Below are 16,050 nucleotides of genomic sequence, written 5' to 3' on the forward strand. Positions count from 1 at the left end.
CTTCTGCCTTGTGACTTAACCTGTTTAAAATGAATAAGGTTTTCGGTGGTAGGAAAATTGCGAAGCTATCCCCAAGCTGTTTTTTTTTTTTTTCATGTTCCAACATTCATTGTTCCACCATGGAATCCAACGCTTATTAGTCTGTCTGTTATTTTGCTTAATACATTTTTAATTCATTTCATAGCAGCGTCACTAGTAAAACCTGTTAGATATGCCACAGCATCATTTACATTTAAGTAGTAAGTAAGTATTTTATTTACAGTAAGCAATATAGAAAGGTCACTGCAGGGGCAGGAGCTAAAGGCAATCAAGCCTGACAAAGGTCCCTGTCCCTTCGCAGTTCGTGGCAGCTTACATGCTTCGAGTTCAACAGAGTAAAAAAAAAAAAGGATTGCAGTACATCAGTTTCAGGAAAATGGACAACTAGCAACTTGCAAGAGTACACATAACAAATCACATAAACAAGACAAAAAATTTACATAACATCTCTAAATAATCAGACAGGATAGGTCGCCCATGCCAAAATATACAGCTACAGAAAATAAATTCCAGAAAATTGAAAACTTAGAATGCATGAGAATGAAATTGTGAATGATTTAAGCATTGGTCGAGGCATGGAAATGGTACTGTATACATGTTGGTAATTAATAAGTTCTTTGCTTATTTTTCAAGAGCAGCACTACTAGCTTTAAAGTGCAATCTATTTGCAAGGATATTCAAAACATGATGTGTCTGGTATGGAGCATTTTGTTTTCCGTAACTAGTTCTTACTTTAGGTGCTCGTATCCTTTTTGTTCTCGTAAACAGTAGTATGGTTTTTCGCTGCGGCTTTGTTTTTATAATTCATTTTGTTGAATTACTTGGAGCAATTTAAAGTAGTACAAATGATCAACCCTGAGCATGGAATGCTTTATGAACAGTGGAGCAGCTGGCAGGTCTTATAATTTTCCCGTGTACTTTTCGAAACAGCGCAATATTTTCTTCTGCATAGTAATAAGTCTATGGTAATTGCTTTGCGATGTTGTTCCCCCGACTAATATCCCATAAGTTACCTTAAAATGAAAGAGTGCATAGTACATATTTAGTTTTACCCTAGTGGGATTAAGTGTAATGTTTTGTGAAAACAACCAACTATTCGCGCAATGCAGTAATGAGGTGATTTACATGTGTGTTCCAGTTTAATTCTTCCTGAAACCACACACCAAGAAATGTTTTGCCCCAACGTGTGTAATACAATTCCCTTCAAATGTGAAACATATTTTACTTATGGCTTGTTTATAAGTTGGAATATCATATAGGTTGTTTTTTTTGGCATTCAAGCATAGTTTACTTTGCCTGAAACATTCTGAAAAATGCCATAAATAGTTATTTACACTAACTTCAAGTGATATTAAATTGTATGATGAAAAGAAATGTTTGTATCATCAGCGTACATAATAGGTTCAGGGGAATCAGGAATTTCTACAATATCATTTATATGAGCAAGGAACAATAGTGGCCCCAATATGGGCCCTTGGGGGACTCCTTGGTTTACCTTAATATTTTTAGACATTGTACTATTAATTTGCACGAATTGATAGCTTGAAGAGTTGAAGTGAGACTCCGCGCACACCATACCTCAACAATTTATGAATTAATAGTTGGAATTGTATGGAGTCAAATGCTCTTTGAAGATCAAGAAAGAGCCCAAGAGTGCATTTTTTTTCTTTTCCATATGGTTGATTATCTTATCTTTGACATATAATAGAGCTTGTTCCGTTGACTTATTTTTTTGAAACCCATATTGACTCTTTATTATTTGATGTTTATCAAAAAAGGATGCAAGTCTATCGTAAATTACTCCTTCAAATATTTTTGATATAGTTGGAAGCACAGATATTGGTCGATAGTTTGCTAAATTATTGATATCAAATTGATATCAAAAAATTGATATCACCACCTTTATGTACTGCAGTGACTTTCGCCACCTTTAACTGTTCCAGAAATACGCCGGCAGTGAGGGTGAGGTTGATAATATAGGCCAATACATCACATATCAATGGTGATATCAATTTAAACTCAGCAGAGACTATCTCATCAATCCCTGACGCAACATTATTTTTAAGCTTTCTGATTAAGTGTTCTGCTTCAACCAGATCTTTGGGTACCAAAAAGATAGAATAAGGCACAGTAGACTTAGCAGTTGGGGTACTTTCCATATTTCCATTGGTTACAACATAGGAGCCCGCGTTTATAAAGTATTCGTTCATGAAATTGGCCAACCTTTCACTGCTGAGTGTTTCGCCATTAATTGTTAGGTCCTGTGTCCTATGACAGCCTTTATTCCTGTTTGTAAGCACATTTATGACTTCCCATAATTTTCTCTGATTGTTGTAAATTTTTTCAATTAACTTTTCATAGTAGTTCGTTTTAGCCTTCCTTATGTCTGAAGTTAAAACATTTTTATATGTCTTATATTTAGTGAACGCGTTTGTTTATCTCGAGTGGATGAAATCATAGTACAACTTATTTTTTATTTGAATGTGCCTGTAAAGATCAAAATTTATCCAAGGCTTTCTGCATTTTTTACTTATATCATGTGAGAAGTCATGAAGAGGAAATGCTGCATCATAGCTAGCACGCAACAGCTTTAGGAAGGCGTTACAAGCTTCATCAGGGTTCTTTTGCCTATAAACAGTGCTCCAATCTAGGTTCTGAATGAAGTGAAAAAAAAAATGTTCAAGAGTTTTGCTGTTTTTAGTTCGATGAAGAAATGTCTGGGTTTTTGGTATGCAAAGGTGAGAAGTAGATAATACCAGAAAGAAGATGGGCATATGATCACATATGTCATACGAAAAAACCCCGGCTTTTATGTTCTGCGAATTTAAATTTGAAGCACCAATATCAAGCAGCGTAGCGCTTACTGATGTAATCCTAGTAGGTAATGTTATAAAATTTGCACTTCCATATGTAAGCAAAAGCATTTCAAATTCTTTCACGTAGGGATCATTGGAGCAGAGGTTAATATTTATATCGCCCATAATTATGCAAGGAGAATTCCAGAGAACAGTTGATGATAACACAACGTCAAGGAACTGAATAAATTTTTTTTTGTGGCCACGTGGTGGTCTATATACACAAGCTACTAAAAATGGTCCAATACACATGGTCATGCATTCAATATTATCAATTATGACAGAATATTTATCAAGCAGTTCACAAGAAAGCGCATCTTTAAAATAAATAGCAAGACCTCCATCTTCTTGCTGTTCACGACAAAGGATTTCATTTCAATAACCTGGAAGGAACGGCGCATCTTCGTTACAAATGATCCATGTTACTGAGAAAACCAGCACATCAAACCCCCTTGATAGAAACCGTAGAAAAACAGCAATGTGATTGACTTTTCTTTTTATGCTTCTACAATTTATATGTAATGCGGAAAACAAGTTCTTGCTAGAGCGAAATTCATGATTAAATTCTGCAACATTGTAATACTTGCAGTTATTAACAAGATCATTAAAAGCAGCAATGTCATCGCCGCCTAGATATGTAAGCTCTCGGAACAGGTCCCAGTTCGCTGATTCGACATTCCAATGAGGAAAATGTAGCGAGCCTCCATCTTGTATCGTTGAGTTTAACATGATTGGGAAGTGGTTGCTCCCAAACGGGTTCTTGAGGACGGACCACTCCAGGTATAAAATTAATGTACTCGACACTATGCTTAAGTCTATGGCAGAGTATGTGTTATGTGTGATGCTGTAGTATGTTGGTTGGCTCTTTCTTGTTAAGTAAACATGCACCAGAAAAAAACAGACAATTTTCTATAAGATGCCCTCGCGCATTGCAATGAGAGTCACCCCACCAGGGGCTGCGAGTGTTTACATCACCAACAATTACACTAATTGTGACTAATTCACCAAACAGCACTGCTCGGACACCAACTGCCTCAAGGGAAGTTTGGAGGTTTAATTGCCGACAGGCAACACCTTTATAGACTATTATAGCAACACCGCCTGAAAAGCCGAGAGCGTCATTGTGACCTTTGCGGAAAGTGGCATATTGCATTAGAAAGTTTGCATGTGTTAAATTTAGGCATGTTTATTGGGCACACAGCGCATTTGGACTGAATTTGCGAAGGAGTTCTTTAGCATCGTCCAGATTATGGAGAAGTCCTCTCACACTGCCATTGTAATATTTGTGTATCCATAGTGAAGGTTAGTGCTGTATGTCTAGAGAAGAAAATTTAACTTGCAGGGCCCTTTGCCGGCCCCGTAATGTGAGGTTTCTCTTTTTTTTTTTGGAGCGTTGAGAGATTCCCACTGCTCCTTAGGCGCTTGTGGTGCCATCTAGCTGGAAGATGTGCTCATCGATTCTTCTGGCGCATTGGACACCCACTCTTTCATGTGGTTTGTTCATAATGAAGGCCTCACCTCGGGAGACAAAACCCTGGGAGCCACCAATCCGGAAGTCAATGGCCCCATCTTCTGGGTCAGCGGAGCAGCGCTAGATGCAGCCGTCAAGGGGATGGATGGCGTCTCCGTCGGCTCCCTGTGTGTGGGCGGGACAACCGCCGGAGGCCGTTGTGGCACTGCACCTTGACGCACCACTTCGGCAAAATTATTCTTTTGCAGGTACGATACCCGCCTTTGTGCCTCACAGAAGATTATAGTTCTCTTCACTTTGATTGTTACACAATTTCCTTTTCCTTTTTTCCAAGATGGGCAGGAATGCAAACATGTGGTGTGCTCCCCATCATAATTAACACAGTGGAGAGAGTTTTCCCAGGATTCAGAGGAGTGCTCATGAGCACTACATTTAGCACAAGTTTCGCAGCCTCGGCAGTTCTCTGAACTGTGGCCAAACTCCTGGCATTTCAAGCATCGCAGAGGGTTTCGGACATATGGTCTGACCCGAATCTTCACGTACCCTGCCTCAATACTCAAAGGAAGCACACTTCAACCAAAGGTGAGCATTGGATGCTTTGTTTCAATTTCTTTTCCGTCGTGCCTTAGCATAATTCTTTTATCGTTGATCCCGTTATGCTTGCTCCAGCCTTCTAATAGTTCAGCGTCTGTCAGCTCCATCAGGTCATCATCGGAAACAATACCACGGCTGGCGTTCATCGTGCGATGCAGGGATATTGTCACTGGGATGTTCCCGAATAAGACTATGTTATGAAGCTTGTCACATTGTTTCTTATCACGAAGTTCTAAAAGGAGAGCGCCGCTAGCCATCTTCGATGCCTTGTAGCCTGTGCCAAGTGCTCCACTTAAGACATTTTTAGACTAGAAAAGGTGAGGTCATTTTCACCGTCTTTTCGGGTTCATCACAATGGATTACTTGGAATCGGGGAAAGTTTTCAGTTTGTTGGCCAAAAAATGTCAATAGCTCTTCGGTGCACCCCCTTTTCTGGGGGAGATCAGGAAGGGCAGGAAATGAACTAGATATAATATTGCTCTCATTTCAGCAGTAATTCCAGTCACCCATCAAGCAGCCCAACAAGAAGACACCACAGCCCTTGTAAGAGACACGTCCTGCGGATGCCAGCTGTACATTATTGCTACAGCCGAATATGTACGACCAAGGTTGGTTGCTCCACACAACGTTAACTCTCGACACAAGAAAGGTCAGAAGTAAGATGAAATGAACAGAAGGCAAGAAAGATTAAAAGTTAGAGAGAAAGACAAAGATTGAAGAGAAAGACGAGGACTGAAGAGGAGGACAGGAAAAGGTGACTGCCAGTTTCCTCCAGGTGGGTCAGTCTGGAGGCACCGTTTATGTGAACAGAGGCCAAAGAGGTGTGTTGCTTCCACCAGGGGGCTTTAAAGGTCTGAACACCCGGCATCGGCTCAAACCCCAGGATCCCCCTTTCCGCAGGCAGAGCTAAGATGCGCACAGCTATACACGGGAGAGTCAAACCCTCATGTGCTCGGGTATGTGGTGTCGCAACACACGAAATGCCGACTGACGCAGAAGTCGCTGCGGGGCTGCTTAAACAAAAAATCAAGGACCAGTCGCACAACCAGTCGCACAAAGTCGTTAGAGGTGTGTGAATTGCTTTTCAAGCTAGGCCAATCCATATCCAGAAAATTGAAAGAGTCAAGAAGAAAAATGTCAGCTCTAAAAAATTTTGCATGAACGGCAGCAATGTTATTGCACAAGTTTGATAGTGGCGAACTTCTGCAAGCCCACCGGAATTTAAGATCAGAAGGTATCGGTACAAGGAACAACATTACCGTGAAAACCCGCGTATAATACGAGGTTTTTTTTCCTTATTATTAGCATCCCAAATTTTCACCTCGTACTATATGCGGATCCGAACAAAAATTTCAGTCAGAAATTTGAGCTAGAAGTTTTGGTTTCATTATTGCTACGTGGCTATGGCTTGACTTTGCTATTGCTGTGTGGCCATGACTTGGTTTCGTTATTGCTGCATGATTACAGCATCATTTCTTTATTGTTCAGTGCGCACCTTGGCAGTAATGTGCAAACCACGCTTTGCAAACTGCATCTTTTTTATTCCGCATTGAAGGATCAAGCTGTCCGGACTACGAAGACAGTACTTGGCTGCTATCAAGAGAAAGGTTATTTTAGCCCCACAGGACATCGGCAACAGGGCGGCCGGGAGGCAGTTTGGAGTGAACAGGCATCAACGAGGGAAGCATTTGCAGATGGAGTCAAAAAAGGAAGCCCTTTTCGCGTGCTGCGGAACACGAAGAAGCTTTTGCGGCCCGAAGAGTGGGACATTCCCGGAAATCGAACTTGCCCTGACGGAGTTCGTATGCCAACAGGGAGCCGCGCATCTAGCTGTGAGCGTGGAGCTTATGCAGGCAAAAGCTAAGGAACCTGCAAGAGAAAAGGGGCTACCGAGCTTCGCCCTCAAAGCGAGAAAGCACTGGATTTATCGCTAAATGTGCCGTGCTGGTTTTTCCTTACGCCGTCGAACTATGATTTCGTAAAAGCTGCTCGAATCATTCGAAGAGCCGCTTGTGGCTTTCCAGCGCCACATTATTTCGCCGCGCAAGTCCAAGAACCTCCAGCTAGGGTAAATCGGCAACGCTGACCAAGAACTGGTTTATCTGGACATTCCATTGCCTCTCACCGTGCATGAAAAGGGCTCTAAAGTTTATGTCCGATCCACTGGCAACGAGAAAACCGGAGTTACCGTCATGTTGTGGTGCACAGCAGACGGGGCAAACTCCCGCCCTTCATGCGCAAGACAGTGCCTAAAGCTGAGGGGCTGCCAAAAAATGTGGTCGTGAGATGCCATGAGAAAGGCTGGATGAACCGAGAATCATGTGCTCGACTGGATAAAGTCTGTCTGGTGTAGGTGGCCCGGCGCACTGTTGTCGTTCCCACCCATCCTCGTACTGGACGCCATTTGGTCGACTTTTTTGTGCATGTATGCTATAAAATTGCGTGTGCATTGTTTTATATTATGAAACGATTATAAGAATAGGTGCAACCTGTTTGATTATTCCATCCATTTCACCAGTGATGTCAGCATCTATTTCAAGTAGCGGCGCTAGTGGCCAGCTGGACAGGGAGCTGATTGACATATAAGCATCCCGTCAAAGCAGTGTTGCCAAACGACAGAAAACTTGTTTTTCTGGTAATGTAAAATATGGAAATGTTTTTACCTAAGGTCGAAACGTTTTGCGTGTGGTGTTGAGTACAGTGAAACCTCCTAGTATATGTACTTCGCGGAAATGCAGCATAACTACGCACTAATCACCGACTACAAATCTGCTTACTTTGATGTGCACTAGCAACGCAACAAAGAAATTACTGTATTTACTCACATAATAAACACGCTCACGTAATGAACGCAGCCCCCACTTTTCCAATCAAGAAGTGTGTTTTTTTCTTTTTCACCACCCCCCATAGTGATCGCACCCTCAACTTGCTGCCGTGAAGTAGGAGACACACCGTACGATTCGGCATCTGATATGGCATCCAGTGGGTGCGATTGCGTCTGATGCTGTGTAAGATGGCGAATCTTACCAAGTCTCCTGCTTTTACTACGATGGAAATTATATGGATGCTCCAGGCGCACTTTTGTCATCGTCACTGCCACCGCACACCACATGGTGTAGGTGTGAGTGAAAGTGCGCAAGGGAAGCTGACGATTGATCTCGTGCACTGTCTTTTGTCATGCAAAAGCCCTCAGGAAGGAGGGGCGGTGGCATTGTTTTTTGGCAGCAACTGTGTATTGCACAGCCACACCTGAGGGGCACCGACGATCGAGGCTCAATCTCCCACGCGAGAAATTACCCCTGTCCTACGCTAACCGATTCCAACTAGCGCCTGCAAATTTCCTAATTCCCCCCTAGTCTTCTGCCGTCATCGACTGCGCTTCCCTTCTCTTGGTGCCCATTTTGTCACTCTAATGGTCCAACGGTTATCTAACCTGCCCATTACATCACCTGCCTAGATCCATGTTTTAGAATATCAATGTCAATTAGAATATCCGCTATACCCTTTGCTCTCTGATCCAAACAGCCCTGTTTCTGTCTTTTAATGTTATGCCTAGCATTCTTCATTCCATCATTCTTTGCACGGCCCTTAACTTGTTCTCAAGCTTCTTGTCAATCTCCAAGCCTCTAACCCATATGTCAGCACCGGTAAAATGCACTGATTGTACACCTTCCTTTTCAATGATAATGGTAAGCATCCAGTCAGGAGTTGACAATGTCTGCCATATGCTATCCAACCCACTTTTATTTTTATATGAATTTCCTTCTCATGATCAGGGTTTCCTGTGATTAATTGACCTAGGTAAATGTACTCTTTCACAGACTCTTAAGGCTGAGTGGCGATCCTGAATTCTTGTTCCTTTGCCGGGCTATTCGTCATTATCTTTGTCTTCTGCATATTAATTTTCAGCCCCACTCTAACACTCTCTCTGTTAAGGTCTTCAATCATTTGTTGTAACTCGTCTGCAGTACTGCTGAATAGAACAATGTCATCGGCAAACCGAAGGTTGATGAGGTGTTCGCCGTGGATCCTTACTCCTAAGCCTTCCCAGTTTAACAGCTTGAATATTTCTTCCAAGCATGCAGTGAATAGCATTGGAGAGACTGTGTCTCACTATCTGACCCCTTTCTTTATAGGTATCTTCCTGCTTTTTTTAGTAGAATTAAGGTGGCCATGGAACCTTTGTAGATATTTTCCAAGGTATTTACGTAAGCGGTCTGTACTCCTTCATTACGTAATGCCTCTATACTGCTGGTATTTCTACTTAGTCAAATGCCTTTTTTGTAATTTATGAAAGGCATATAGAGAGGCTTATTGTACTCTGAGGATTTCTCAATTACCTGATTAATGACATGGATGTGATCCATTGTAGAGTATCCCTTCGTGAAGCCAGCCTGTTCCCTTGGTTGGCTAAAGTCCAGTGTTGCCCTTATTCTATTGCAAATTATCTTGGTGAATATTTTATATAACACTGGGAGTAAGTTAATGGGCCTATAATTCTTCAATTCTTTAACGTCTCCCTTTTCGTGGATTAGCATAATATTTGCATTCTTGCAGTTTTCTGGGACCCTTGCAATCAATAGACAGTTCGTATAGAGAGCCGCCAGTTTTCCAAGCATTATTTCTCCTTCGTCTTTGATTAAGTCGATTGTCATTCCATCTTCTCCTACCGCTCTTCCAGATTTCATGTCTCGCAAGGCCCTTCTGACCTCATCGCTAGTTATAGGAGGAGTTTCTGTATCCTGTTCATTACTGCTTCAAATGGAGGCATCCTAATTCCTCTGGGTACTCTACAGGGTAGCATAGAATTCTTCCACTGCTGTTACTATACCTTCGAGATTGGTGATGATATTACCCTACCCTGCTTATCTGCACTCGTGCTGAAGCTGGAGTCCATCAGTACCTTTTGTGACACAGTGTGGTGTCAGCCACAGTGCTTGTCGAGGCACTTAATCTATATGCAACAAAGCGCGATTGTGGTGTATGCATTAACCCATAAGCATACGATGAACCACAACGACTTAAGATATGATTAGCGAACTGAATTCAGGTAAATTCAATATGCCCAAACTTTCACATACAGACGATAGCTAGAATAAGTAGGTGTGAGCAGAACAGAGCATTTCCCTTGCAGGGCACTGTTGCCCTTCGCGCCAATACCTCTAGCGGCCTGAGGGGCGCTGCTGCTTGAGGTGCTGTATGGGCGCCACTGTCGTCGCATATTACCTGTGGCGCCATCTAAGAAAACAGCCGCGTCGTTTTGTTCTAGAGCTTTCACGGTTTTGTATAGTGTTAGTTATTGCTCTTGTTATCGTTCTATAAGCGGACAGTGCAAAAGAGCCTACACTTAATTAGGAGCTGGAATTTTTGGATTTATGAAAGGCCCTGGATTTGGGTTCCTTAGCATGGGCACCTTAGCAGGTCAGCATTAGGCTTGCGAAAATATTCAATACTTTCGAATATTCGATCAAATAGTGTGCTATTCAATATTTGCTTCAGCTCAAATTTCAGAATTCATACCTTTCGGAGTATCCGAAACCAACAAATCTAAATTTAAAAACGTGAATAAGTGACAGTTTCGGTTTCAGTGAGAAAGTGCCATTGCCAAAATGTGGCTCATAGCCAGGACAAGCCAAAGACAACATACATTTACATGCCGACACGACTTTTGCACCTGCTCGATTATTCGAATTCCGATCTCGTGGCACGAACACCTTCTCTCTTGACCATTATATGATGGCAACCGAAGTTTCGGATGCTGAAAGTTGTCTCGCTTGATTTTTCGGACATAACCCGTGTGCATGATATCGTTAAAATTGCAGCCATGGAGTAAGTTGGCACAATTCGGTTAGCCCCCCATACTCTCACTTTTGCTGGCGAGATGGTTTCTCAGCTTCCCGAGAGCCGTACGGCCGTTGCGAGTAGATTCGCGTTGGCTTCGTATGAAACCGTAATCTTGGTCGCTAACACCTGGTGAAACAGCGCTCGTTAGGCCTATCAGCCAAGGCAGGTGTGGCGGTGGGCCACAAACTGTTGCAGGAAGTTTGGCACTCACTGGTGATAGGGCCCAAGATCATCTGCACAGGCTACACAGATAAGCGGCAAGCATTGCAAGCAAGTTCGTCTACGTGCTTGCTGAACAGAATGGGTTAATCTCATGTGTAGGTGGAAAACAGAGAGCTGGAATGGTGTTCTAAGCGATCACTTGTGCAGAATACTATCACCTCCACAAAATTACTTGGTACCAAGTGCGCCAGCATATACATCTGGCAATGTTTGTGCCACTGTGTCAAGCTCACTATCTGTGCACAGTGGCAGGAAGGCCATCGGCCTTATACTTCTATGCTTCTCAAGCTGAGTCACCCATAAATCTTGTGAAGGTAATGGTATCTACGAAAGCAATCGCCTGAAAATACTGCCCCCAAATTTTTGCAACAACGCCTAAACTGCCAGTGTCACACAGTCAACTGTGCATTTTGGACCATCGCCTTCATCACAACTGGCAAATCCAAAACATTCCTGCAGCCTGAGCCATTGCAAAACTTCAAGTAGACTGAAGGACAACACTGAGCAAAAGCCTATAAATGAATTTTCTATGCTGTTGGGTTGTAAAATAATGTTGAACTTGCATTTTTTGCATTAAAATATCTGAATAACAGTACTTTAAGACCACTAATTCAATGGATGAAACTGTTTCATTCTTTGCAAGTAAAGAATGTATTTTTTCTTTTTTAGATTTCTCGCATTTGTGTTAAGGTTTTATACAAATCACACTATTCAAACTATTTGCTTGGAAATGATTTAACATTTATTACTATTCACTTCAACTTCACTTCAAACCACAAAATTGATATTTGCACAAGCCTAGTCTGCACGATTCAGTCACTTGAGAACAAGCAACAGATTTTTTTATTTTTATGTTTTTGTGTAGCGCACTTCAGCGCTAAATCTCTTTTAGATAAATATGCGACGAAAACTTAGGCAAACGTCATAGGCTAGCTGCTCTCAATAGAGCATGAAAAAAAAAGGAGGAGCAAGTGGTTAAAGCCTTAATCTTTGCAGCTGTTGTAGTGCACATACAGCTTGCTTCTTACTGTGTGCAAGGTTCAAATGAAGTTATTTTCAGCAATAATAATGTGTTTTTTTTCTTGTCCAATACACGGTCTAATACGTTGTAATCGACAGCACATTAACCAAGTACAAGACCAGTACAAGATTGCATCTGACGCTTATCTTGCAGCGATCAGAAATTCCAGAGAAATCTTTTTATCTACTATGCTTCTGTCGATGCTTGTCTCTAGCGTAAAGAAATTTTGGTGCACCATTAGCTTTCCGCCTCACGAAACTATCACCTTACATGATTCTTCTGACGAACCCATACCCAACAATCTTTGTGCAACTTTTCTTAATCAAACATTTGTACAGAATTTTTTCCTCTGCATCAAATGAATTACCTTTGACACAAGCATTCAATTACCTAGCTATGCCTTCAGTACGAATCGACGTATCTGGTGTCGCTAAGCTTATCGACAGGTTAAATAACTCGTCATCGCCCGGCTTCGACGCTATTAAGACCAAGTTTTTGACAAAACGCTAGTGCCTACTGCTCTATTATATTAACAAAAAAATTAGAACAATCTTTGGACATGGGTACGCTCCCCAAAAAATGGAAAACAGGGAAGGTGATTCCAATCTTTAAATCAGGCAATAAAATCCTTCCTTGTAATTGTCACCCTATTTCTCTCATTAGTAACTGTTGCAAAATACTAGAACATGTAATCTACAATAACTTGGTTAACTTTCTTGAATCAAACTCATTTTTTGGCGGGGCTCTACATGGCTTTCACAAAAACCTTCATGTGAAACGCAACTTATATATTTTACTCGCACATGGAACCAAATCTTAATCAATCATCTCATGCTGATTGCATATTCTTAGATCTTTCAAAAAGCGTTTGACAAGGTCTCACATAGATTACTGCTTCATAAACTAAATAAAATAAATTTAGACATTCGTTTGTTAAAATTTATAGAATTTTTTTTACATATCGTTCACAGTTTGTTGTCGCAAATCAGTGCTGCTCTGCTTTTAGCCACGTTTATTCAGGCGTTCCGCAGGGATCGGTTCTTGGACTGCTTTTGTTTCTTATCTATATCAATGACTTGGCGTCTCTCTTAAAAATCTAACGTTCTTTTATTTGCTGACGACTGTGTTATTTTTTCGCAAAATAAGAGCTGTTAATGACACTACCCTCTTACAGTCAAGTCTTGATGCTCTTGTTACCTGGTCCAAAGCATGGTTAATGGAACTTAACCCCAGCAAATGTAAAACAATGTATATTTCTTGCACTAAGACCTCTCCTTTTTTACCTTAACAATGTTCAATTAGAATTAGTCACCTCGTACAAATACTTTGGCATCAATATTACCACTAACTTAGCCTGGAACCTTCACACCAAAACATATAATTAGCAACACAAAGGTTACTTACATCGTAACTTCCTTAGAGCATCATCTTTGCTTAAACTATTGATGCACAAAACACTAATCCGTTCCAAACTAGAATACGCATGCTCGGTATGGGATCCAAGTCAGGATAAACTTCTAACGGCACTAGAACTGGTTCAAAATAACTTCCTTAGGTTTATTCTGTGTAACTAGGATCTAAGCTGTAACTAGATCTAAGATGTAACTAAGCACTAGTGTTACTGCCATGAAGTCTAATCTTGCCCTCCCATCCCTGTCTGCGCGCCGCCAAATTTCCTGACTAACACTTTTTCATAAGTTGTATTATCATCCTTTTCTGCACGACCAATTTAACTCTAGGCCACATAACCGATCCCATCGCATCGACCACAGCCACAAAGTTGGAATTGATATTTGCAACAGTAAGCATTTCTTTCACTCTTTTTTGCCCAGCACTAGTCGCGACTGGAATCACCTACCTTCTAATGCTGTATCTATCAGTGATAACCAACACTTCCAAAATTTTCTAGCTAACAATGCATAAACAAGGTCTTTGTAATGTTGGTTTTTTATGTTATTGTGCTAATATTTTATGTATTTTCTTCCAATGATATAGCTAACACTGTATTATGAGTGAATATTGTACTTTTCTTTTACGTTTTGCTTGTATATTAACATCACTCCCTTCTGTAATGCCTTTGGCCCTGAGGGCATCATAAATGAACAAACAAGCAAATAAATAAATAAATAAGATATTTTCTGTTTACTAGACCGAACTAATGCACAACTGTATATCATAGACACCACCCAAACTGCCTTAACAAAGTTATACAGTACTTCTGCTGGTAAAGAAAGACCCTGCAACAGCAGCATGAACTTCAAGTGATTCCTCATGCCATCAGGTTTAACATCTGAAGTCTCTAAGAATATAGTATATCAGCTCAAGCACATGCTTTCCATGGGCGTAGTTATTTGGGTACAAGGTCACATAAACGACCTTACAAAGAGCTTTCTGGCGATTGCAGCACAGGCAAAGCTAAATGTTGGAAGAAGTTTCAGCAAAGCTGATTGGAAGATCCTTCATTCTGACTTGCTCTAATGAATTACACCTACCCTAACTGCATACGTTTTTGTCACATCAGCATCAGAACAGGCCAGTGTATTCAAAACTGAATAGTGAGTGACATTTCCCTCGGATTTTGGCAGCCAAGTATGATCCTCAATATGTGTTTATGTTTAGCTGGAAGTATGACATAATTTATAGATTTCTCAGTAAAGTAAGAAAATGTTTAAAAGCGTGAAAACCTGACAACACTTTGTGTATGAGGTTTAGAAAATAAGCGTTTTATCAAGGCACTTTACAAGGTAGCAAAAATGTCAAATACAGCTGCCAGTCGATTTTTTAGAGGCCCGGTTTTTCGACTTTGCACTATTTCTATGACACCACCCCCTAACCCTAGCACCAATGTATAACAGCAAAACCCTAAATTTTGGACGCTGAATGGTGTTTCGGGCGTGAACTGTGTCTGCAATGGAGAAAACATAACGGCCAAGAACAAGCGCGCCGCTATGCTGACTGGCACAATATTGCAACTTTCTGGTTAGGCTGAGCAGTTTAAGCAGTGTGGCCAGCAGAGTGCCTGGTAACAAGCCCCCTGGTAACAAGCCGTCTCGTGAAGCTCGCCAATAATATGTTCGCACTAGTAGACTTTATCGGCGACCTAGTGTGAAATCAGACACATGGGCTAGACTGACAGACATAGTAGCAAAGTATGGATTCATGTGCTGTCCCCCAAACGGTCTGCCGAGGGCGAGCTAGATGAGGCCAGCGACTTGGCTTTGTTGGACAGCAGGCAGCAAATCAACGTACCAACACAAAGTGATCACACTGATGACACATATGCATATTTGCAGTGCCGTATGTAATTTATTGTTGCTCTCATGCCTTGCATTGGAACGGCAAGATGTTGCCATGTCATCAAAATTTGCAGGAGCTCCCTTTGCTAGCCCGTTGGAGGCACCCTGCTTGCATTTCTTTCACACAGACTTGATCATTTCTTTTTACCAATACCTGCATTAATGCTTGTAATGAATACTAAATATAACGAAGGTTTTTCATGTCAAACACAACTTCATTATAACAAGGTTCCACTGTATTTGGAGCAAAAAAGTCATTTAATTTAGCATACACAAATTAAAAGCTATGAATCAAATGCTTAGCCACGCTAGGAGCATTCTCCTGCAGGTCTCAGTGGTGGCACAAAAAATGTTGTGCATACATATGTACAAATGGCTATGCATTCACATTCAGTATACATACAAGCTATACAGCTGACTGCAGTGCTTTTCTCATAGCATGGACCCAGCACTATCTCTTCATACAATATTTTTTTCAAGGAAGACAATTTGTGCGAATTTTTTTTAGGACCCTACAAGTGTCAATGCACTGTAGAAAAGGTGGTGCACCTCTTGCAACAGAAATCCTCAGGGAGTTCTGTGAAACTCTTGTGTACCAGATTAATTTTTTTCCTGGCCCAATCTATACCTTCGTAGGTTGTCGAGAAACAGGACCTTCTTGACCAGTGAGATTAGTGCCAGAATTCCTAGTGCGACCAATGCATGCTC

At 41.3% G+C, this 16,050-nt stretch overlaps 1 protein-coding gene across 4 annotated transcripts in view; it reads right to left on the reverse strand.

Annotated features, from left to right (window-relative positions):
• The window catches only part of SMC3 (structural maintenance of chromosomes 3), a 463,962-nt gene that overhangs the window by 102,479 nt on the left and 345,433 nt on the right, over window positions 1-16,050 (reverse strand). Inside the window, exon 26 of one of the 4 annotated variants that reach the window (XM_075676312.1) lies at window positions 15,357-15,496. The exons of the other annotated variants lie outside the window; for them this stretch is intronic. Within the exon in view, the coding sequence (XP_075532427.1) occupies window positions 15,404-15,496 (93 nt within the window). The 3' untranslated portion in view covers window positions 15,357-15,403. Of the gene's footprint in view, window positions 1-15,356; window positions 15,497-16,050 lie in introns of those variants that run through there. 4 annotated transcript variants of the gene reach the window in all.

The sequence above is a fragment of the Dermacentor variabilis genome, unplaced genomic scaffold, assembly GCF_050947875.1.
Source record: "Dermacentor variabilis isolate Ectoservices unplaced genomic scaffold, ASM5094787v1 scaffold_12, whole genome shotgun sequence".
Lineage (NCBI taxonomy): Eukaryota > Metazoa > Arthropoda > Arachnida > Ixodida > Ixodidae > Dermacentor > Dermacentor variabilis.